Source organism: Larus michahellis, chromosome 2 (genome assembly GCF_964199755.1).
Source record: "Larus michahellis chromosome 2, bLarMic1.1, whole genome shotgun sequence".
NCBI lineage: Eukaryota > Metazoa > Chordata > Aves > Charadriiformes > Laridae > Larus > Larus michahellis.
In genome coordinates, this window is record NC_133897.1 from 50,633,456 (window position 1) to 50,657,014 (window position 23,559).

The window sequence follows — 23,559 nt, forward strand, 5'->3', positions numbered from 1 at the left end:
CCTAGAAAGCCACTTTTTTGTTAACGTGCCTACGTCTGAGCAGTGAAAGGCTGCTATGGTCGTCCTGACCCAGTTCAGACCCAATATCCAGGCTGTCTCCTTCACCCTCAGCATCCCCTCAGCTTTCCAGAGGTGAGCTGTCAAACAGCCTCTGGGACCAGAACCAGCTTCTTGGGCGATGCTAACAAATTCAGCTTTACAAGTGATAATTAAGAAATTTTACGGCCGCACCGCAGGTTTTCCAGCCACGGCGCAGGAATGAGCAGTGCCGGTGCACGTGGTTATGGCAAAAGTTCGTACCAGCCTTTGACACAACTGTCCTTGTGGCAGACCAGCTCCGAATTGTGCAACATGCCACCCTTCTTTCCATGCTGAGCTCCCTGCTTTGCATAACCCTACATCAAAACCTAACCTCCATATAGGGTGGGTAGGTGTATAGTCCCTTCGAACACCTGAAAGGTTAATTTTTTCAGTCCTCAGCTTCCAACTCCAGCCCATATCATATGCCCCATCCCCTCTTCTTCTGAGCTGCCTGCCGTTAAAAGCCCAAGCCCCCACAGTAAGGGTGGTGGGTGGACGATGCTGCTGAAAGGTGGTCTGTGCTAGATGCACGTCTGCTGTGGTACCCCTTGATCTGCCCAAGAGTCACTGGCAAGACTGAAAATGAAGAGTAAGCTGCGTGACTCAGCCCAAAAAGAGACACACTAGGTAAACTCACGCTTTAGGAACTTCATAAACTGAGGTTGAAAACATAGAATCGTCTAGGTCGGGAGGGACCTTTAAGATCAAGTCGAACCATACGCAGAAGCCTAGAAAATGTATGTTCTTTCAGCTACAGAGGAAACTAAAACAAAAAAGTATCTTCATTATGTAGTTTTATTCATCAGTGACGGATGAATGTATACAGGAATAGGTATAATGACACACTTTCAAATTTGGACAGTAGAAAAATGGCAGTGAGTATTCTTAAAAATACAAGTGTTAAAAGAGCAAATAAAAACAGCTTCAGGAATCGATGTCCCAGGAGGCAAGCCATTCAAAAAACCACAGTTGTGGATAAGATGGTACATAGCAAGACCACGCCCAAGGTGTTTATTGCGGGGTGGCAGGTGTCATGGTTTAACCCCAGCCAGCAACTAATCCCCACGCAGCCACTCACTCACTCTCCCCCAGCCTACAGGTGGAGAGAGTGGAAGATTTCTCCAGCCTGGACTTAAGCAAACAGAGCCGAGTCCGTTCGACTGTGCATAAAGCCCTTTGCTTCCTGTAAAAGAAAAGCTTTTACGTAATCCTACACCAATACTGTGGTACTAAAAATATCATGCAATTGTTTGGGCAAAGAAATGACTGGAGAGGAAAAAAAAGGAACATCTGTGAACAGTGGGGGCACATAAATTAGGGAGGGAACTAGAAACCACGCATCTCATGCATGAGATTCATGGATCACATAGCAGCGTATTAGCAAAGAGGACTCTTCATCAGCTCATTTCTCCAGAGGGATTCTGTGATGCTCAGCAACATCAGCTGGCTCCTGCTGAAACCAAACATGGAAGAGAAAGGCTACCCCAAGAAGCATATCTAGCCCAGCGTCCCGGTGTCAGCTGGGAAAGAGTTCATTTTCTTTCTAGCAATTGCAGTGAAAGGACTGTCAATAATACCTATTGTATTTAGTTGTTGCCAAGTGATGTTTACACTATTCAAGGACTTTTTCCAGGGATTCCAAGGATGGAATGGCCAATGAAATATTCCATACCACAGACATCATGCTCAGTAGATAAATGGGGGTTAGCCAGGAGGTGGGAATCTGTGGTCACTACTCCAGATAGTGCCAGTTCACCAGGCAGTGAGTGATCTCTGTCATTATTGTTATTTTTCCTTTTCTGTTACTGTTTCCAATAAACTGTCTTTATCTCCACCCATGGGGTTTTTTTTTCTCCCTTTCCCCTCCTTTTTCCATCCAACCAACCCAAACCAAATGCAAAGAGAAGGTTGTGGAGAAAAGGAACACTGACAGACCTTCAAGGTAAAGGAGACATGGAAACAACCTCGGCCTAAGCCACCTTGGGTCAAATCAGATCAATCCATAAGAAAATGGTTACAAGTTCTCTGCTGTCCTTTTTCAACATCAACACCATCGCTGCATTTGCCAGAAAAAAAATGCAATAATAAACAAACCATTGTCTCTAGGAGCTTCTATAGTTCCTCTTCCTACCCCTCTTCACTGCCTGAAGAAATCATATATGCAAGGTATTTGTCACATGGGAAGCTCTCACAGATGCAAGATCTCCTGCCACGTCTCTGCTGCTGCCTCCAGCCCCGTGCTGAGACCTCTCCTCCCCTGTGCCCCAGGCATGCTGAGGAACAACCTTCCTGCAACGTGCCCTCTGCCGCTGCAGCCAAGGCTGCCTGCTTTTCTAAAGGGCTGCTATTCTCCCCTATCTCCCCTGCAGGGCTCCAGTCAAATGAGCTCTCCTGCCCCACCTCAGTTATTCCAGAAAGGTAATTCTGAATCCACATGCAGAGATCCGGCTCCTGGCTATCTTTTCCCAGGCTGCATGGATGCACCTCTTACTGGCAGTCCTTGGGCCTAAAAAAGATGCTTACCACAAAAGCCAAAGTGAGACTTGAGGAAATCCTCAGATGAAAACAATTATACACCAGAAACGTTTCAGTAACAAGTACTCAGGTGCAGCTATGGTTGATTTAAAACAGCCCCATCACCTACACAGCTGTCTGGTGATTACCATATTCTCAGTACCTGGAACATATTCACATGAAGGAGGTTACAAAACAGACAAAAAAAAGGGACAACGGTGAAACAGCAATAGCAGGGATTCAAACTACAGAGGGGTAAAACTGTGCTCCGAGTTTGGAAAGTTTTACTGTGGAAGGGTGGAAAAAAAAAGACCAGGGCAACAAGTTATTTTGGGCAATCTCGGAGCTGGGGAGCGAATCAGCAGCTGCTGTACAGGCTGTCCCTGGTCCAGCCACGGCACCCACCCCAGAGTCCCAAAGCCAACAGGCTCTCACCCCACGCTGAGGGGTGACAGGTGGTGCCAGACCCCAGGTGGCAGGAAGAGGCCTCCCACTGCTGGGTGCTGGAAAGCAGAGGACTTGAGGATGTGCCAGAATGACACATCTGAAAAACACAGCGCACAGAACAGAATGGAAAGGGCCCTTTCAAAGCCAAATACTAAAGTGCTCACATACCTCTGGGCTAAATGCTGTTAATAATTAACATATCTTTAGCTGCCTTGCATTTAATAGGTAAAGACACCAGGAAAAAAGATCAGCTTCCTTTGCACAGATATTGTGCAATACACATAGCTTACTTTAGGGTTTTTTACTGTTAATATGCATCTTACAGTAAAAGCAAACAAGTACACGTGCTACAGGACAACAAAGTTAATACATTCTTTACAGGCTGATTGTCATGGCTGAAGTTAGAAAGACTAGTGAGACCACAGCAACATGGAAAAGGGGATCCAATCTGAACACTTCTCCATTTCCAACAAAACCTGTTTCTCTTGGTGAAGAGTCTGCCTCCCATTACTGCTATTAATCACAGAAATCCTATAATCCTCAAAATAGCTAAAAGCAGACGAATTAACCTTTTTTTGAGGATTACTGCAGTATTTTTGAGGCAGAAATCAGTAACACTGATGCTAGAACAGGTGTTTCACCACAGGAGCAGCTGCCAGCTCAAGGGCTCTCCATGCCACACAGCCAGGCCACAACTCCCACCCGGCACCTGGGACCACCTCACCCTGCAAACCGGTGAAACCCTGGATGGGGGCGATGGAGCGCACCTGTCTGGGGTAAGCAGAGATCCATCCGCCCACTGGCCCTGGCAGGAAAAGCAGCACCACCCCAGACGTCACCCTGTGATGTCCACCCTCGCCTTCTGACAGCAAACAGTGAGCCGCCACGAAAGCAGCAGGCATGGAGCCAAGGAAGGCCGGAAATGGGAACGCCACCTCAGGATGGTGCTGTAACTCCCTGGGGAGGGCAGGCAGGAGCCTACAGCCCCCAACTCCACCCAACAGGGTGAAACAGCGGTTTGCAGACCCTCCCACCCCTTGGCCAAGGACTGTGCCCCATGCTACCCACATATTTCACCTGCCAACAAGTTCTAAAAAAGCAGTAGCATGCACGGTGTATATTAAACCAGTCTTTATTTCTCTCGCAGTACAGCGGGACTGAAATTATGACCACTCCGTGGCAGTGCCGACCCACTCAGTAGCCTGGGCTGTGGGAGCTGCTGACCAGTCCTCGGTGGCAGGCTGGGCACTCCAGTCCTCTGCAATTACAAAAACAACGTTTAACACACCCCAGCTCTTCCCACCCACTACAACACATACCCCCACTCCCCACAGGCACCCCCCAAACTGACCGGTGGGGAACTGCTGGATGGGCACAGACGGGACCTGCACTCCCTCAGACCAATCTGCAACCTCAGGCTGAGGAGGAGCAGTGAATTCAGGAGCTGGGGCCGTCCATTCTGTCTGGAACTCCTCCTTCGTAACTGCTTTCTCAGCAGCAGCCTGCTCCTCCTTTTCGATCTGCAACAGAAGAGAGGAGCTTAAGTCTCCCACCAGGAACACCTCACCACCCTCACACTATCACATACCAGACAATATGCACCAACCAATAACAAGACTAACAAATCACCACCCTAACTGTGAAGTGCAATCATTATATTGGCAAAACCTGTCCTCAACAGCAGGCACACAGGACCACAGGGCAGGAGCACAAGGAGGACATCTCACACAGCCACACTTCCTTCCTGAGGTCTCCTACCTCCTCGGGATCCCTGTAGAAGTACAAGTCAGGCATGACTTCCCATGGGTGCTCACGGGAGATGGTGCCACGCATGCGCAGGACCTCCCGAGCCAGCATCCACCACATCAGACCCACTGAATGGGCTCCCTGGAACAGAAGAGAAAGTAAGACTTCCTGTAAAGCTAAACCTTTGAAAACACCTTTTTTCTTTAAAAGAGAAAAAGACTTATTTGCACTCAATCCAAGGTTCTTGCTTGGGCAAGGGAAAGGCATTACTTGATAATGCCCAGACTTATGTACTTGGACACAGGAAAGGGCAACTTTTAGAGTTCCCAGTGACATTTTCAGGTCTCTGCAGAAATGGCAGCACACTTTCATCACCAGCATCTGAATTTGCTGCATACAACATAGCCTGAAGCAATTATCCAGCTACGGAGTTTCATACTGCTCACGACCCCACACGAATCTTGTCCAAAAGACGGGGATTATGCTCATCACATATACTAAAAGAAACAGAAAACTTGACTGAATGAGCAAACCTTACACACATGCTCAAATTTGGCTGACATTAGTTTTGGTGAATGACAACATCTAGATAGAGATCAAAGATAGTTTCCCATCTCCCCAGACCTTACCTATCAGGTGGTTTCTCGCAAGGCAATGTTTCAGAGCAGTTTTTTCATCAGATAACTTTATCTTTCATTCATACTCATAAACTGTGGCAAGCTTGATTACCAAAATCCACTCATTGGGCCACAAAGACCCTCCTGGGGTCAGTGAAAAGTCCTGCCAGGTTACTATAGCACACATCCTACACTTGAGAGTTCCTTGGCCAGAAACCGGCCTCAGCTCCAAGTTCCAACTGTGTGCAGCTCACATCCTCCTCCCCACCCACCTGCTAGCTTGCAAGAGGCCTTGATTAGCCCTCACCCCAGAAGACACATGAGATACAAGCCAACCCTCCCCTGCAGAAAGCATCCATCTTGACACCTAGGGCATGCTTTGGAGGAAGCAGCTTTGAATGCTACAACAAAGCTGTTACCTTATTGTTGCAAGGAATAGCAATGTCCACATAGCGCAGCGGGGAGTCGGTGTTGCACAGAGCAATGGTGGGGATGTTGACATAAGATGCCTCTGTCAGTGGCTGATGATCAGCCCGGGGGTCCGTAACAACCAGGAGGCGTGGCTCACGGAAAGCTGCTTGGATCTGATTTGTGAAGGTACCAGGGGTGAAACGTCCAGCAATAGGAGTAGCCCCAGTAGCTGCAGCAAACTTCAGAACAGCACGCTGCAAAACGGACCACAGCAAAGGTGAAGCAGGAAAACTGCATTTCAACCCAGTCACCCAGGTATGCTGTCAGTGAACACCCAGGAAATTTAACTGAATTTACTTCAACTCCTGTGAAATCAGGGCTCACCAACAGCTCTGCATTCAGAAGGACACAAAATAAAAATGCTTTTAAAAATAGCTACACGGACACCAAGAGTTAAAAAGATATCCACCAGCAATGCAAGCAGTCAGGATACAGACCAAAAAAAAAAAAACCCCTTTTTTTCCTCTGAACTTAGTTGAAAGCTCTACAAGCTCTACTCCAAAGTCTCATAATGAGATCATGAAAGGGGGGATAAAACAAACAGCTTATGAAAAAAGCAAAGACAATTTTCTTCCATTATTTCTACATCCTTTCATTATCCAGTAGCATAACTTCAGGAACTACAGGAAAAGCTCAATCATAAATAAGCACAAACCGTAGCTGTATCCATTAAAATTGCATTTGGCAGTTCTTACTTGCAACAGCCTTCAACTTCTCAGGCATCAGCCCATTGGGCATGTGGCAGGGCCTACTATCAAACTCCGTTCATAGAGGGAGCCCCTCTCCTGGTGTTAGCGAAAACCCTGCCATCAGTTTGCTGTAGCACACTTCCGACACTTGAGAGCTCACTGGCCAGGAACTGACCTCAGCATCAAGCTTTAACAGTGTGCAGGTCAAGCCCAGAGGAACCCAACCTTTTCCTCTGCAAATCCACCCCATGTCATACATAGTCTTCCTATATTTTGCAGCACCACCTGCATTACTTCAAAGAAACTAAGGTCAGAGATAAACTTCAGTGGCCAATTAGGTTTTATTTAAAGGTGGTGTTTGCCTTCTATGGCAGAATTTTTTTGCTGAAAGTCTAGAGACAAAATTAACAATATACTAGTTACTATACCTTGCTTAATAACAGAGTAAATGATTTCTTTGAAAACTTTGGTATCAGGTGCTTATTGTCCCCAAAAAGCAGTGCCAATGACTCACAGAATTATTGGGAGGGGGGCCACTAGGGGACTCACCACTAATACGCCAGAAATCCAACAGGAAGTACCCAAAGGAGGATACGAAAGAAAAACAAGTTATCCAATCCACTGAAACTATGGAAATGGGGGGTGGGTTTCAACCGATCTCTTCTAAGCTGCAAGTGCAACACAAGAAACATGCTTCCAAAAAAGTGTTCCTACAGTCAAAATTTGTGTTACTTCCTTTTATCATCAAGCTGCCACTGGCAGGCAATGACGCATGGCAAGAGAGTCCTCCCAAGACTGCAAGCCTCGTGATCAACAAATGTCCATACCTGTCCAGTATTTCTAGAAGAAATGACGCTCACATCAGCTGGGTTCTCAATGGCAACAATGGCACGGGCTGCCAGGAGGAGCTTTTCCCAGGTCCTCTTCAGATTGATGATGTAAATACCTATTGGTGACAAAAGGCTTTAGGGAAATCAGCAAATACAAGATCCTAAAACAGGATAGCACTCTTCTAATATTGAACTTGTCACATGGCTGTGGTTACTCCAAAATTCTAGTCAGTGGAAAGCTATTCCAAGGTAAGTCCTCCCATATGGTTTTAATGTAGCATACTTTCAGCACCTATCGACATGAACCACGGCCTGGTATAAGTTTTAGTCATAGAAAAGTTTTAGGTTGGAAGGGACTTTAAAGATAATCTAGTTCCAACCCCCCTGCCATGGGCAGGGACACCTCCCACTAGACCAGGCTGCTCAAAGCCCCATCCAGCCTCCAGGGATGGAGCACCCACAACTTCCCTGGGCAACCTGTTCCAGTCTGTATCTCACCACCCTGATAGTGAAAAATTTCTTCCTGAGATCTAATCTAATTCTACCCTCTTCTAGTTTGAAGCTGTTACCCCTAGTCCTATTACTACATGCCCTTGTAAAAAGTTCCGCCACAGCTTTCTTGTAGGCCCCCTTCAGGTACTGGAAGGCTGCTATAAGGTTTCCCTGGTGTCTTCTCTTCTCCAGGCTGAACAACCCCAGCTCTCTCAGCCTGTCCTCATAGCATAGGTGTTCCAGCCCTCTGATCATCTTCAAGGCACTCCTCTGGACCTGCTCTAACAGGTCCACAGCCTTCTTGTGATGAGGGCTCCAGAGCTGCATGCAGTACTGCAGGTGGGGTCTCACGAGAGCAGAGGGGCAGAATCACCTCCCTTGACCTGCTGGCCACTCTTCTTTTGATGCAGCCCAGGACACGGCTGGCTGCCTGGGCTGCGAGCGCACACTGACGGATCATGTTGAGCTTCTCTCATCTTTTAATAGGGTGCAGCTCAGATTGAGGAACAATGCAAACAAGCACCAGAAATCACTAGTGAGATATTAAAACAATTTTATTACTATAGTCAAGAACTATCAGGAGTGCCCATGTCCAGCTGTGATTGATTTACCAACTTCTAAAATCCGTACTTCGTCCTACTTCTCCAAGTAACATGATTCAATCACTTAAGGCGTCTGCACCTTTCAGGCCATAGAGGAACTGCTAGGGAGCTCAAGCATTAGCACCTTCCTGCTTTCCGCAGCTGTTCCCGCAAAATCCCTGGTGCCCACCCAGGACTACCCATCCTACAGGTTTACCATCGCTTTTCCTTTTGTAAATATACTGTTCCATCTGGAAGTCAAGGTTGGTGCCTCCCAAATGGGTCCCGGCAGCGAGGAACTTGAGGACATCCTCCTCCTTCATCTGCAGGACATCGAGACCTCCGGACATTGTGGGGTTTCCCTTGGGAAGCGACGACAGGGAACCTGCGGGCACAAGCAGGCGGCTCAGCCGGGCGGGGATTCCGAGCTCCCTCCGCCACACGAGGGCCGCCAGGAGCCCCAGCCGCCATCTTGGCCGCGCCGGCCGCCCTCTTCCTCCCCCCCAACACCCGACAGGCCCTGGCCTTTCCCCGCGGCTCGGCTGGGTCCGGCACGGCGAAGGGGGGCGGAGGGGCGCGCAGAGACCCACAGGCCCCGCCGCCGCAGCCCCCGATCCCCTCCCCGTTCCCCGAGGCGGCGGCCCGGACTTACACTGACAACGCCGTGTGGAGGCCGGGGCGGAAAGGGAAGGGATTACCGCGTGACGTCTATATATAGCCTCGCCGGCCAATGGGGAGCGGCGGGAAGGGCGGGGCTAAGGGGGGCGGGGCCGGCGGTGAGCGCGCCAATTCTCCGTCCTGCGGCGGCGCCGGCGCCGTGATTGTCCCCTCGGGGGGGCGTGTCGTGTCTGATTTTTGTTAGTTTAGTTTAAAAAGCAGCGGAAAGTGGTCAGGTTTCATGTGTTCCGTCATCTTTCGCCTCCCCTCTGTCACGTCCGACGCAGGCCTGGGAGCGGGGGTTGTTAAGAAAAAGGAAAGCGGTGATATTTGCCAGGGCCTTCTGCCAGTCGTAATTCGTGCCCGTGTCTTTCTCATAACAGTGCTCCTTTAGTTTTCTCTCGACTATTTTAACCCAATATGGCTATGGCAGCGTGGCTGGGCATGGAGCCTCCTGAGAGCAACAGTTGCGCGCCGAGTTGTTCCAGAGGAGCTGTGCTGGGTTTGGCAGGTGTAGAGTTAATTTAGGTACCTAATTAGTAGGTAGTACGGGGCTGCGGTTTGGATTTGTGCTGGAAACAGTGTTGATAACACAGGGATGTTCTGGTTCTGGCTGAGCAGCACCTACGTAGAGTCAAGGCCTTCTCTGCTCCTCACACCACCCAGCCGGCGAGTAGGCTGGGGGTGCACAAGAAGCTGGGAGGGGACACAGCCAGGACAGCTGTCCCCAGCTGACCAGCGGGATGTGCCATGCCATGTGACGTCATGCTCAGCATATAAAGCTGGGGGAAGAAGAAAGAATAGGGGATGTACAGAATTATGGCGTTTTGCCTTCCCAAGTAACCGTTAAACGTGATGGAGCCCTGCATTCCTGGAGATGGCTGAACACCTGCCTGCCAATGGGAAGCTGTGAATTAATTCCTTGTTTTGCTTTGCTTGCGTGCATGGCTTTACTCATTAAACCATCTTTATCTCAACCAATGAGTTTTTCTCACTTTTACCCTTCCAATTCTCTGCCCCATCCCACCAGGGATGCAGCTGTGTGGTGCTTAGTTGTTGGCTGGGGTTAAACCACACCAAGGAGATTATTTAAGTAGCAGGTTACAACATCAGCTCACCGATGTGCGTCTCTTCCTGTCAAATGAGACCTTGATCTGCTTTGGTGAGCAGCGGTTTGTGCATTTACTGTCAGCCACTTTCCATCATTCCCGCAAAACTTCAACCTGCAAGTTGTCAGGAGCTGGCTCTCACACTGTTCTTGTCTTTTGTGTGCTTGTTAGATGATCTTAATTAGCAAGATTACCAGACCAGTTGTAGAATATTCTTCGGAGAGAACAATTCACACATTTGCCACGTGGTGGTGACAAAAGCAGGTTAAATGAAACTTAGTAAATGGGCTCTCAGCAAGAACATGAACTATTACAGAGGTACCTAACAGATGATGGACTTGTGTTGCACCTTGGTAAGCGTGCTTTGGTAAGATGACAGTGAGAGATGACCTTTTGTGGCCATGTACAACATGCATCTGCTAATGGGAGCAGGATGTGAATATTAGCTTGGAGGGGTGAGAAGAGCGGGGGTGGTGGTGTTACCATAGCGTGTGCAAGGGTTTTAGTCTGGAGAGGTCTCCTGCTTAATCAAAAAACAATGGTGTTAAAAGTGCGTTTGAACATAACAAAGTTCAGTAATGAGTATTGCAGAAAATACAATGTTATCAAAGGAGTGCCGCTGGTAAGCATTCCAGACTCCTCTGGAATCTCTGATCATAGAATCATAGAATTGTTTAGGTTGGAAAAGACCTTGAAGATCATCAAGTCCAACCGTTAACCTAGCACCGCCAAGTCCACCACTAAACCGTGTCCGTAAGCACCACATCTTATTTCTTGTTGTTAGAGTTTCGGTCCTTTCTGGTAGACCACGAGCTGCACAGCCCACGAGGGGCTTGGAAGAGCCATGCTAAAGCTTGACAGTAAAGTATTCCTAATTATTTTCTTAAGCAACCTGCAAGTTTGTTTTATTTTTTAACTGTGTGCTGAGATAGTTTAAAATAAATCTCTGTCGCTAATGAACATGTCCCTCAGGTAGAAGTGTATCTGTCTTACTGTGTATTTTAGAACATGTCTCTCCTGCCACTGTTCACACTGAACTTGGTTACATCATTATATGAAGTGTAGCATCATTTTTTAAAAGTTGAGTCGGCTTCAAAATATTCCTTAACTGAGAGAAACTTCTTACACCTCAGACACCATATCTGATCACAAAGATATTGGAAACTGATATTAAGTGTAATGAGCTTGAATGTGAAGAATAGTGATGTTCCTACTTCTGTTGTGCCAACTACTGTCAGTCACCAACAGTGATCGGTGAAATCCTTGCAAGAGCCCCTGGAGAGATGCATCCTACAGTTGTGGGGAACAGCACACCCATGGAGATTGACCCACCTCCAGAGAAACTGCACAATACCAGCTTCTTTGTAAATACCATCTTGGCTTGCGTTTCAAATGTTTGTTGTTATTTCTTTCATGTTTTGGCGAAACATACTTCAGCAAATCTATTCCCTTCTTCTTTCTAGTTCTACAAAGTTAGAATTGCCCGATATCTGTCACAGAAGTTGTGGAGGTGTCATTTTAACTCTGAGGGTTTTTTTGGTCATTTTTACTAAAATTCCTTAATGCATTATGATAAAATCTCCCAAAGCATTCTATAGTGGTTAAATTGGAAATTAAGAAACAGTGAATGTAGTAAATACTCGATAGTAGTAGCTTTGAAACCAGAAGCAATGCCAGAAGGGGTAAGCATATTCAAGAGCTCCACACTGGTTTTGCAAAAGTACACACATATATGCGTGTGTGTGTGTGTGATGAGGAATATCTTCTGCACAGCACTGGTGTCGGTGATCACACATGTCATGTAATACATTAAAAATAACAAAGCAAGCACAGCATTTGCCTGGGAAAAGGGAGATCTGTAGTTCAGTGTTTTATTACAAGGACAGTGCCTTTAAACTCTTCCTTTTCTATCTTTCTCACCCTCCACCACCCAAGAGGGTTAGGGAGCCTGTCTGCTATCTCTTCTCACAGCTGGGGTGGAGGTGGTTCTCCAAGGCAGCAGGAGAGCTCTGGGGAACCCTGCGTTTAAGAAAAGGCACTATCACCAGCCTAATTCGGTATCAGGTACCTCCACAAGCAGCTGGGGTCCAGCTGGCACACAGCTGCACAGCAGGACTGCCTGGTAAGTCTGTTACACACAATTTGTCGTGAAAATTGCTCCATATAGGAATGCATCATCTAGGCAACATCTGAAAATAGAGGAGAGGTTTGGGATCTTCACATCTGGAAGATGTACATCTCACTATCAACAGTACTGATGTTTTGCTTAGCGCAACCTGCCTCCCACTGAATCCCAGGAGCATGCTGTGACAGCAAGAGGAGATCTCAGCAACCCAGAGTCACCGTGTACTGCACCTCTCAGCAGAGAATGAAGTCCCAGGCACAATTTCGGGTCCCCTGCTGAGATCCGACTGCCTGAGTAGCAAAGACCTGGTTGGCAGGAGATTAAAACCAGTCTCTCCCCAGAGTGCTCAAAACCCCACTGTCCTAAAGGCAGGTATTTCACAGCTGGTACAGAGATTCAGTTTCCATCAGTCTTTACGCACAGCAGGCAGGCAGGCAGGGGAAGCTGTGAAAAAGGCAAGATTCTGTGTTTTTTCCATTAAAGCTGTGAAAAAGACAAGATTCTGAGTTTTTTTTCCATTTAAGTAAAGCTGATTTACGTTGTACGAGCACAGCCTGTGTATGTTACACCCCATAAAAGAGAGAATATGCATTGCCTTGTATGGACCCTGAACTCATCCAATAGTCCTGTTCTCTTGGGAAAATTCTTTTGCTTTCTTAAGCCTCTATCCATCCCATCCCTTGTGGGTTTGATTGCTTTATTTTAAGAAACACTGACGAGATGACATGCTTGATTTTGGCAGTTTTTAATAGAAACATATAATACACCTTCTCACATAAATATTTTATATAGACACATAAACACTCACAATGCTCAAACCTATGTGATGTTCCAAAGCTCCAGTTCTGTTTAAACAGTGCAAGGAAAAAAAAATAATAATCATCAGCACAGGAATAATGGAAACGAAAAGTTTCTGAAGCATAAATAATCAGATTATTTCTCTTGTGTCCTTACACTCCACTTAAATACTGACTGCCTCAATATGTTAACAGCTGTGTTCTTACACCAGGGTTGCAGGGGCAATGCACATTCACTAGTAGCGTACTGCCAGCCTCGGAGGTCATTCCAAAAGGAATCCGACTGCCATCCTGCCATATACAGAAGGGATCACACAACCTTCTCTGGAATGCCGGCTAAGATGGCTTTGTAAATTATTATCTAATAGGATTGTTAGTGTTGAATTGCTGGCATGATGCAGATAGGTGGTTACGCACCTGCATCCAGATCTTTTGATTTACATTGCATTTAGGTTGTACAGTGACCATTTGTCATTAATTAGAAACAGACAACCTCAAGGGCAATATATCAAAACTTCAAGTCCACACATTTGTTTTTCTTGACTTGCTACAGCCATCAAGAAGTAACTTCAGTAAACCACTTCAGAAACAGAATGTTTTTGAAGGGGGGAAAAGGGGGAAGGATGGTAATGATCAGAGTTGAGAAATAGTCTCGTGCCTACCTATGTGATACAGCTTTCAGAAGACACTGAAACAGAACTTCAGGCTTTCCCTTCCCCCATATAAGAGAGACCTGACACAAGAAATAAGAAAAACAAACTTGCACCGCAAAACTCACTCGCCCCAGCTCACATGTAGAGAAGTTTTTGGATTTGCAGCACCAAGGGTTGATGAAACAGTGCAGTTTAGATTCTCCATTTCTTAAACTCAAAGGTGCCCAGGAGAATTCACAAGTCTAAAGCACTGAAGCATGTAGTTTTTCACTCTACTGCAACAACAAAGAGCCTCCTTATTCTCCACAAAGTAAGGGGAATGGAAGAACTTTCCCAAAGGAAAAGCTAACACTGCTTTAGGCCTGAATCCAGGTTTTAAAAAAATAATAAATAAATTGTTAGACTTTAAAACACTGGCACACCAGAATAGATTCTCTAGTTCTTCCTTTGTTACTTGACCAGGCAGGAGCATAGGGCATAAAAGCAACTGAGGTGTTCCCGCATTTTAGGTTTCTGATGAGTATGTAACTTCATTCATCACCTGGCATTCTTTGCTCGCTTGCCTCATTTTTAAGAGCCTAGAGTTTCTGTCTGCACAAGTTGCACACTTCTTTGCCATTGCTAAATCAGGAACAAAAATATTCATAGAACACCTTGAAGGCAACATTATATATTGGCCCTTGACTGCCACAGCCGAGGGTGAATAATAGATCCAACTCACCACATTACGAAAGCCCCAAATAAATTCAGCCTTCCAGTATAATAAGTTGGTTTGATCCCATGCATAGGGAAGTAAAAGACATATGAGGTAACTCTCATAATTGCCACCTTATTCCATCCAGTCAGCAATCCCAGACTTGGTTCTCCAGCTCCGTGTGCCAGTAGTGCTCAGGATAACAAACAGCAGGACGAGCAGTTACCACTGTTTCATGCACCCTCACGAGTTCACGTCACTAAGGGTAGAAGGGACAGCAAAAGAAAGGAACAATTCTTCACATTTGGGATTTGGCAAATGATGTGCCCACATGCCTGACAGTGAGAAGCAGCAGAGGGAATCTGACAGCTTGTCAGTCACAATGTGGAATGATTTGATGCAGTGCTCTATTATTAATATACACACATGGGCACACGGGACCCTCCACCACCATTCTTGGAGACTCCTGCACTGCCTAGCACCAGTCTCCCCTCGCAGATGGGCTGAGGCTAAAAACATGCACACCTTCCAACTCTCCAGCCTGTCCCCTTACACTTTACTCAGACTTTACTTGCACGTCAGTCATCAAACCTTCTTGGAGTTGGAATCTGGTAAAGAATATCTTTTACAACCCACGTCCCCTCTACTCTTGTGCTCAGGAGGTTGCCAGGGCAGGCAGTGATTGTGCAAATTACACTTTAAATTCTATGAACAACAGGTACATAGTACCGATTTTTCGTACAGCTACAGTGTCACGTCTTCATATTTAGAGTCATCTGCTCTGCTTCTAAAGTGAATTGTAATATCCCTAGATATTTAAGAAAATAAATGCCAAAGCTATGTTTTCTGCAAGGCACACTACAGAAGAGGATGCACACTTCTATGCCCAGCTCTGTGGCAACGCCAATGGAGCTGCAAGAGTCCCAACCCAGCCAGCCAGCACAGAGGCACAAGTGAAGAGGGGAGCAGGCTGCACCCAAGTTTGGATGGCACACACTACGAAGTCTTTGTAACAAAGTAGGAATGAGGAAGAAGGCACAGTGGATGAAAAAAAAGTATATTTATCTCTAAGACTAAACTCAGGAATACTGAAATATGGACTACCTGCTAAGAGAAAATGATCAGCTGGGAAACTGAAGGGTCTGTGTGGAGCCCAAAGAAAAAGTTCCCTACCAAACACTCACAGGTCTCAAACTTTGAAGAAAGCTTACAGAAAAGAGCAAACCCAAAGACACTCCACATGCAATCAGCAGCAGCTTTTAAGGGAAATCTGAAGTATCAGTACCTGTATCTGCTTCCATTACACATTTATGAGCTTTGGTGCTAAAACCTACATCTAAGGAGCAGCTCACACTGAGGGTGTTGATCCGGGATTAACAAATGAATAACAGGAAGCAAATAAGTTTCTAGTACAACTGGATAAAAAAAAAAAAAAATACTGAGTGTTCCTGACACAGCCAGACCAGCAGGAAAAATGTTTTTCAGAGAACTAAGTAGAACTTTGGTAGCAATCAACTCTAAAGTGCCTTATGCTTCTTAATTCCTGTGCAAACACTGCTGTAGAGGCAGAAGAACATTTCAAGAGTCTTAAGATGCTCAATTACATAATAACACATGACACAGCAAGGAGGTTCCAGTTAGCTTCTCTGCTATCACGCACAGTACAAAAGTGACAACAGAGACTGTGTTCCTAGCTTTCCTTTAGCACTTCATCTCTCTTCCACGCACTCCTGCAATATAAGCATTAAGAGACGCATCCAGCCTCCCACCATGGCCTGCAACGTTCCCCTGTGAGAACAAAGCATACGTAGAAGGAGGATCTACATCAGACAGTGGGTCATTGTGGCCTTATTGGCTAGACCAGCAAGGAACAGGCTGGCGGGTTCTGCAATCACTGTTTTCTCCTCAAACACTTTTGCTCAGCAATGTCTCATTGAGTAAAGGTGGTGAGCACGGAGCTATTTTTAAAAGGGGCTTTTCTCTCAGCGTAGTTACCAGGCTGTAGAAACCCTGCCATTTCCCATGGCAGTCTGCAGGTGCAGTCCTTCTGGAATGCATTGATCAAATGATGCAAAGATCGGATCCTTCTTTCCTCTATGTGCCAAAAGGTCTAATCCCCTGTGTCAGAAGGGCTTTCTTCCTCCCAGATGAGCAAGGCTTACTCCTCTGTGGAACTGGGAACTTCCTAGTGCCAACTGGTCTCAGCAAGCAAGAGAAGGAGTGAAGCTGGTTATTTCTTGTGCGAGTCAGTCAAGATTTCAAGCCCATTTTTTCCATCATCTGTTCATACACTGTCCATGCCATTGCTGCCATCAGAGTCCGCCTGAGGGCACGGGGCACACCACCTCGGAAAAAGCCGACCAACCCAAAGTCCTGCAAAAGGAGATAAATAAACAGCAATCCATCATAATCTGCCTGTAGTGTTTTAATTTCTCATCATTTATTACATGGAACAGCACAGGATATATTTCAGCTCAGATCCCAGACCAGTTTCTGAAAGACACAGGCTTACATAGCGTTTAATGTTTAGGAAGAACCCGTAGCACTGTGCAATTGTAGGGCTACCCAAGAAAGGAAGAAGAGCAGTGAGTGGAGAAGGGGATGCCAGGATGGGGAAAGCCACACTCAAGCCCAACAAAGAGAAGGTGAGGGCGTAATGGTTTCGAGACATTTCAGGAAAATTACTTGTCCTTGGTTTAGAGTTTCGTATTTACAAAAGTCACTTAACTATTCTGTAAAAACTGAGATTTGTAAGTACTGAAGTAAAAAAACCATTCTGATATGAGACAAATGCACCATGCACGAAAAAAAATACATGCACAAATAAAGATTCCTGCTTAGGAACAGAGTTCAACATGGAAACAAAGACAAACGTGTCAAGATCTGCCCTTTTGAAGGCAGGAAGGGAAAGGTGAGCTTTGAGTACATCTCCGTCCCATTCCTGTGATATGGATCTGGGCATTTATTTCTCTTTTAGTGTCCAAAGGGCAAAGAATTGTTTTGTAGCTGGCTTCTAACTGAAACTGGCATTTCACGCTACATACTAAAAATCCCTTTGCCCCAGTGTGGTAATCACGGATGTGCCTACACTGATAAACCACAGGCAGCAGCAACTCTAAGTACAGCTCCTCCAAGTCTACATACTAAGCTAAGCTGAAACGAAGTTAAGATGAAATAAGCTAAGCACTTTCCATCACCACCAGTGTAAGAATCAATACATAACAGACAGAACTGAAGTGAAATCATTCACCAGCCTGAAACATAAGGCAGGCCTGTGTGGAGAGACACTTGCTGGAATATGCCACCTTTGTGCTCCAGTACTCTGAGCTTGCTCTCCAGTTCCCCATCATCTGTAATTTTGTGAAAACAGATGAGAACAGCAAGAACAACCGTGGAGCAAGTTCACTACCTTGCAATCCATTCAAGAAGAGCAAGAAACACATCAGAATAGTGACAACAGCCTCTCTAACTACAAGAAAAAGCAACAAATGGAGTTCAGCCTCTGACTGCTTTCAGACCATCAACCAGCGTACTTTCCAGTTATTACCGAACAAATCCACACATAAACCAGTGACAAGAGATTCAGCCTCAGTCTCCCACAGCATGACTCACCTCAGCTTCTAGAAATGCTGATTAGCCTGACTACAAAAGCACATCCAGTAGTCACATTTGTTCACCTCCTTTAAAAGGCAACAACTTTCTTATCATAGCTGTGCTTCGGGTGAGGAGACAGCAGAAGGGATTCACCTCACCTTGTAGATGAAGGCAATGGCCTGGCTTGTCCTGCGGTACTTTTGGGGGGACAGTTGCATGTGTGTTTTGATGACATCAGCAGGCTGTGTTGCCAGTGAGGCCAAGATTCCCGCAAAGATCCCACAGCCAAAATTCAGCAAGGGTATGAGCACTGGATCTAGCCGGTCTGCAACAGAGCAAAGGGAATGCACTCAGACACAAAACGGACCAGGAATATTCATGCTGCGTGACAAAGTGAAAAGCTACTGAATGATTAAATCAACATCGGGTCTAAGTTAAAATCCACGCAGGATAGGGAAACGTTTCAAGGGGAAAAGTGGCTACAAGTCAAAAGTTAGCACTATTAAGAAGCCTCACTGGCTGGGGAACCGAATTTGACAGAGACCAGAGATGTTAATATTGTGCAAGTGTTGCCCCAGCCACTTCTAATATCAGAGAAACCCCAGGTTAGTGGAAACTGATCAGCATACAAGACAACTAGCAACAGAAAGGACAGCTGAACATATGCTCTCTTTCAACTGTTCACTAACCCATCTTATGCATCAATCTTAATAAAGACAATCAATTTAGGGCCAATTTCCATTTCTGCTCTTACCTCAGCTATAGGTCTGCAGCTCTCCACAGGACAATGTGAATGTCCCACCTAAAGCCCTACAAGAGACTAATTTAACTACTTGAGGTAGAGGACAATAAGCAGAGCGTGCAAGCAGTCAACTGCAGGGCAAAATGCAAGAAAAGAAACATGTCCCATTACAGCTTCCAATGTTCAGCCTTACCCTGAGGTGTGAAGTTTTTGGTCTGTGTGTAGAACATCAGGTAGATCCCAGAAAAGGGTGCATCCCTCAGCAGCGTTGCAGTGAGCCCACTGAACATGCCACGAGCCCCTTCCGTCTGATAGATATTCTTCAGAGCTCCATATACACTCCCATAGCCAAATCTTCCACTCTGTGAGGGTAGACAACTGTCAGTTACCCACGTACCCTACATACACCCCAAGGCCACCCTGTCCAAACAAGTTAGTATACGCTCCATGTGATGCCTGAAATGGAAGCACAGAGGACAGCCCAAAGCAAAAACTGGGTTCCACCTACCTCAGCCTTTATTACAACCTTTCAAGAAAGTAAAATAAGAAAGACACATTGCATGCAACTGAAATTTAAAAATCTCAGGGTCAATTCTGTTTCATCTTACATTCCTTGCCTAAAAATTAGTGCATGGCTTTTCCTGCACAATGCGTGAACAAGGATGAAATCAGGACTACATCCCTGACTGTACTCAAGTGGCAGCAACCCTCTCCAGATGGAAGAATCTTTTCATCGTGAGGAAACGGTGCGACAACATTAACAAGGAACTAATTAGGTGGTAATACTCACCTCATATCGGGTCTTCACTACAGTCACTGGCAACATGCAAATCCCAGATACTGCACGTGCGGTGGCACCCAGAAAGACAGACTCCAGGGCTGTGGGTGAACGGTCCACTAAAAACTTTTGCTTCATCGTGTACAAAGTGCTGAAGTAAATCCCAACCCCAGGAATACATCTTGCAAAGGACTTCAGAAGGAACAGAAGCAGATGAAGAAAGAAAAAGCACACATAAGACAAAATGTATTACAGAACATTTCAGAGAACATTTAACTTGACAGGAAACTTTGAACCAAAACAAAAGAAAAAAAAAAATAACTTTAGCGATATTTCCTCAGTTAACATGCTGAGGAAAGAAGACAAGGTAAAAATCATTTACAGCATTGAAAGCCAATTGATTCCAATTATGCCAGGATTTAATATATTTCTCAACTGCAGTTTTCTAGGAAAAAGATATTCCAAAAGAAAATGAGGTTGGTGCAGTTGCCACCCCACATTTGCAATGGTATTCAAGTGTTCAGCTGCTCAGGACTGCAAATCCACAGTGACTGCTATGGCCTAATCAGTGGAATTCACAACATTAACTCCTTAAAATAGGATTTAACCATCTAAATCACATGGTATCATTAATAATTGTACAAGAGCTGGGTATTTAAATCCAGTCCACAGACAGTAATAAACAATAGGTTTATTTATGCATTTATTTTTAGAAGGCAGGGTTAAAACAGCCACTTACCGGAGAGACACCCTTCCAGAGCCCCAGAAGACTCTCCGTACGAACAACCCTAAAGAGCAGTGTTACCATCCCAGCACGACCAGACCTGAAAGGAAGACAAGACCGGAATGGCAGAGATGACCTGCTTATGCTTTCTAGCAGACATACTCTACAGCCACCCCCTTCTACTTGTATCTCTGTGCATCACCCCAGCGCCTCAGAGGTTCTCCTTCTAGACCCAGCCTGCTTTCCTGAGTCACTCATTACAGGGCTTCACTATCACATTCTGCTTTCCCTCCACTTATAACACGTTAGAGGCCTCCAGGCCTCTCTCATTAGCGTCTTTAGTTGCTCACACCCTTTGTTAGCAGCAGTAGTCATAGCTGACTACACCAGACATATGGGAGCAGCAGCACACGTGGACAGGTTATGTGGCAACCACATATGATTTTTCAGGCAGAGGACACCCCGTGAAACTGCATGGTGGCCACTCCAGCAAACACCAGTCTCTCAGATGCATACAGACAAATGTTCCGGATACATGTTATTGAAGTAGTGTTTACAAAAGCAGCCATTTTCTCTCTTCTGGAGCAAAACAGAAGTCTTTCTCCATGCTATAAAAATAAACCTACTATTTCAGAAAGACTTTCAGCATCTGAATTACAACCCTGGAGTCTGAGTCCCATCCAGCAAATCAGGCAGAAGCCTATGGTAGAGCACCCTCACCCCCCCTCCCCCATGCATATACATCTCCACTCTCACCCATTCACAGCAGGCTGCAGAGTTTGCAGGCGGGTTTTCAGCAAGTCAAGGGGTTGGAAAAGGAGTGTGGAGCAAGTCCCACTGATGGAGCCACACACAAACGCCTTTAAAACTGGATGCATCTAGAAGAAGAAGAGAACTTTAAATTCCCATTTAATTAAGAATGGCACAAGAGGAAATATAGCAGGTGATATATCACTTGTTATAGGAAAGGAAGACTAGCTAAGGACTGCTGCTCAGGGCTCAAGAAACTTTTTCAGACCTTCTTAGAGCCCAATCAAGTTTTATTTGTGGTTTTTGGTCCCTCTGTCTTTCCTGGGAGATTGTTCTAGAATCTTCTTGCAATTCAGTGGTTGAAGAGTTTTCTGAATGTCAAAGGTTGGACCAGATGATCCCTGAGGTCCCTTTTGACCTGGTATTCTATGAAACATATTAGCAGCCATTTGGTAACCATTTGCCACATTAAAGGAAACGGGTGCCCCCTTCCCACCAGCTACCTGTGCCTTAGGCCCAATCCCATCCACTTCTGCTCGGCACTGTGCTAGAAGTGCCTCCAATCCTTATTTCCCGTTGCTCACCAAGGTCCCCAGCTGCCACGGGCACTAGGTCTCCCTTAAAACTGCTCACCACCCAAACTCAGCTCAAATGCACCCAAAGCACAGCACGGCCTGCTCAGCTAAGGTCTGGTTTTCCTATCCACACCAGCTGCCACCTCCCAGCACTTCTCAGATGATATGGCAGGAGGCGCAAGCCACACAGCAAGGTGGAGATTTTCTTATTAAAATACACAATGGTGTTTTGTTAATGAAGAACGAGTTTTTACCCCCGCTGGAGCAGAATCACATCAGAGAAGGCTTTCGCAGCACGGTGGTTTCTGGAGGGCCGCTCGAAAGCCGCTAACGTGCCTTTCGCGGTGAGCTGCGCATGGCTGCCTTCCACCGCCGACTTTCGGACCCCTCTAAAAACCCTTTACGACCCTTGGGCCGCGCTGCAGCGACCGCCCTCCCACCGCCCGGAGCAGCCCCGCAGTTCGCTGCCGCCTTTCGGGGCAGAGCCCGCGCCTCCCGCCCGTCCCTCAGGCTGCCCCCGGGGGCCGCCTCCCAAAAGCCGGGCGGCCGCGGGGGCACGACGGAGGAGGGGAAAGGGCGCAGCGAGCCCCCCCGCCGCCGCCTCCCAGCCGGGCGCTGCCGCCGGGCTCTCCTCAGCAGAGCGGGCGAGAAGGGCCCGGCCACAACGGCCGGTAACCGACGTCCCAACGGCGCGTCACTGTCGCTACCTCTGCCTCTCGCCCCGGCATCCCCGCGCCGCTCCGCAGCCAGTGAGCGCGGCGGGCGGCAGTGACGCAAGCAGCGCTCCCCCCCGCCGCTGGCCAATCCGAGCAGCCGACCCTGGGGCGGAGCCCGGGGGGGGTGGGAGCGCTGCCCTGCAGGGCGCATGCGCACTCCTACAGTCCGTTCCGCTCCCCAGACCCCCCCAGGCTGTCGCGGTTTGCGGCCTTGCACCGCCGCGCCCGGTCGGGCCCGTCCCGCCGCCTCGCCCCCCGGGATGGCATTTTTGTCACCTCTCTTGGCTGCTGCGCAACCAGCAGCCGAGTCCCAGTGGGCTCTGTCGGACGCGGGCAGCGGGGGACGGTTCATAACGGGTAGTTTTCATGTCTTCCCTCAGCGTCGTGCCCCCTCCCCCGCCCCCCAGCCATCTTCTTGTGGAGACTGAGGCCTTCAAAAACCTGAGCTTCTCCCTGACGCTTTCTTACCACCATTGTTTCCGCTTGGTTTTCCACATCCTGGGCCCGGAGCAGAGGAGGGCTGGGTTTCCAGAGCATGGAAGGAGTGAGGCGCCAAAATGAGGTGCTTATATTTTTAGGCCCGCGTCAGCCCACAGCTGCACGTCTTCTCTGCACCCGCAGGGCCAGCCATTTCTTATCAGCGAAGCAGGAGGAGGATAGGAGGAGCGCCCAGCGGCTTCCGCGAGCCGGTTTTCTGAGAATCTCGCCTGCCAGCTTGCCACGCACTGGCCGAGCAAAGGGTGGCATGTACAGAGGCATCGTGCTCCATCCAGTTGGGTTGTTCCTGTAAAGAAACTCCTGGGTGCAGCAATAGCCACGTGCACAAACAACTTTTGTTTGCTTGCTTTGCCCCTTAAGAAAGAGAGAATAAACTTCTGAGAAAATGTAACACAAGGGCTAGCAAAAGCTCTTCATTAGGGACTCCCCTTTTGCGAGCTCCTCTCATTACGCAGTTCCCTCCCCCAGGGAGGGACTGTCATCTTACATTTCATTAACTTAGTTCTGTCTGCTAACTCATGAAAAAGAGGATCAGCTCACCTCCATCCCTCCTGGTGCTTCTTTCCCTAGCTCACATCTTGCTCCACTGTGGACCTCCACAGGGGACAACCTGCCTCACCATGGTCTACACCATGGGCTGCAGGAGAATCTCTGCTCCAGCGCCTGGAGCACCTCCTCC

At 47.2% G+C, this 23,559-nt stretch overlaps 2 protein-coding genes and 2 non-coding genes across 8 annotated transcripts; all 4 read right to left on the reverse strand.

Annotated features, from left to right (window-relative positions):
• Window positions 1-4,158: 4,158 nt before the first annotated feature.
• On the reverse strand, window positions 4,159-9,198 carry RPSA (ribosomal protein SA). The gene is made up of 7 exons (XM_074575273.1): window positions 9,121-9,198; window positions 8,686-8,853; window positions 7,393-7,511; window positions 5,825-6,070; window positions 4,801-4,929; window positions 4,394-4,562; window positions 4,159-4,300 (listed from the first exon to the last, which is right to left on the reverse strand). Exons 2-7 carry the CDS (start codon window positions 8,816-8,818, stop codon window positions 4,206-4,208), a joined length of 891 nt encoding a protein of 296 aa, XP_074431374.1. The 5' UTR covers window positions 8,819-8,853; window positions 9,121-9,198; the 3' UTR covers window positions 4,159-4,205.
• Window positions 5,497-5,655, reverse strand: LOC141739915 (small nucleolar RNA SNORA62/SNORA6 family). Its single transcript, XR_012585830.1, has one exon. It is a non-coding gene; the product is annotated as a small nucleolar RNA SNORA62/SNORA6 family (small nucleolar RNA).
• Window positions 6,611-6,769, reverse strand: LOC141739931 (small nucleolar RNA SNORA62/SNORA6 family). The gene has a single exon (XR_012585846.1). It is a non-coding gene; the product is annotated as a small nucleolar RNA SNORA62/SNORA6 family (small nucleolar RNA).
• A 3,890-nt stretch (window positions 9,199-13,088) lies between the features above and the next one.
• Window positions 13,089-23,176, reverse strand: SLC25A38 (solute carrier family 25 member 38). Of its 5 annotated transcripts, XR_012585553.1 has the most exons (8): window positions 22,851-23,176; window positions 21,098-21,219; window positions 20,357-20,441; window positions 19,630-19,809; window positions 19,033-19,201; window positions 18,256-18,422; window positions 16,499-16,876; window positions 13,089-14,762 (listed from the first exon to the last, which is right to left on the reverse strand). XR_012585553.1 is itself a non-coding variant. In XM_074575274.1 (7 exons), the coding sequence occupies exons 1-7, from the start codon at window positions 22,917-22,919 to the stop codon at window positions 16,754-16,756; spliced, it is 915 nt and encodes a 304-aa protein (XP_074431375.1). In that variant the 5' UTR covers window positions 22,920-23,176; the 3' UTR covers window positions 13,089-16,753. The 5 variants fall into 5 exon arrangements, 4 of the variants coding, with proteins under 4 accessions (XP_074431375.1, XP_074431377.1, XP_074431378.1 ...); XM_074575274.1 differs by having other exon boundaries at window positions 13,089-16,876; XM_074575276.1 differs by lacking the exon at window positions 22,851-23,176 and adding an exon at window positions 22,659-22,694 and having other exon boundaries at window positions 13,089-16,876.
• Between the last annotated feature and the right edge of the window lie 383 nt (window positions 23,177-23,559).

What these genes read in the sequence shown, in the direction of transcription:
- RPSA (XM_074575273.1), bottom strand. Translation starts at nt 8,818, where the DNA reads ATGTCCGGAGGTCTCGATGTCCTGCAGATGAAGGAGGAGGATGTCCTC. An exon ending in CTTCTAGAAATACTGGACAG is followed by an intron (nt 6,071 to 7,392) that starts GTATGGACATTT and finishes TCCGTTTTGCAG; the next exon opens with CGTGCTGTTCTGAAGTTTGC. An exon ending in CATCCAGCAGTTCCCCACCG is followed by an intron (nt 4,301 to 4,393) that starts GTCAGTTTGGGG and finishes TTGTAATTGCAG; the next exon opens with AGGACTGGAGTGCCCAGCCT.
- SLC25A38 (XM_074575274.1), bottom strand. Translation starts at nt 22,919, where the DNA reads ATGCTCTGGAAACCCAGCCCTCCTCTGCTCCGGGCCCAGGATGTGGAA. An exon ending in ACCAAGCGGAAACAATGGTG is followed by an intron (nt 21,220 to 22,850) that starts GTAAGAAAGCGT and finishes TTCTTCTTCTAG; the next exon opens with ATGCATCCAGTTTTAAAGGC. An exon ending in CAAAAACTTCACACCTCAGG is followed by an intron (nt 18,423 to 19,032) that starts GTAAGGCTGAAC and finishes GCTCTGTTGCAG; the next exon opens with ACCGGCTAGATCCAGTGCTC.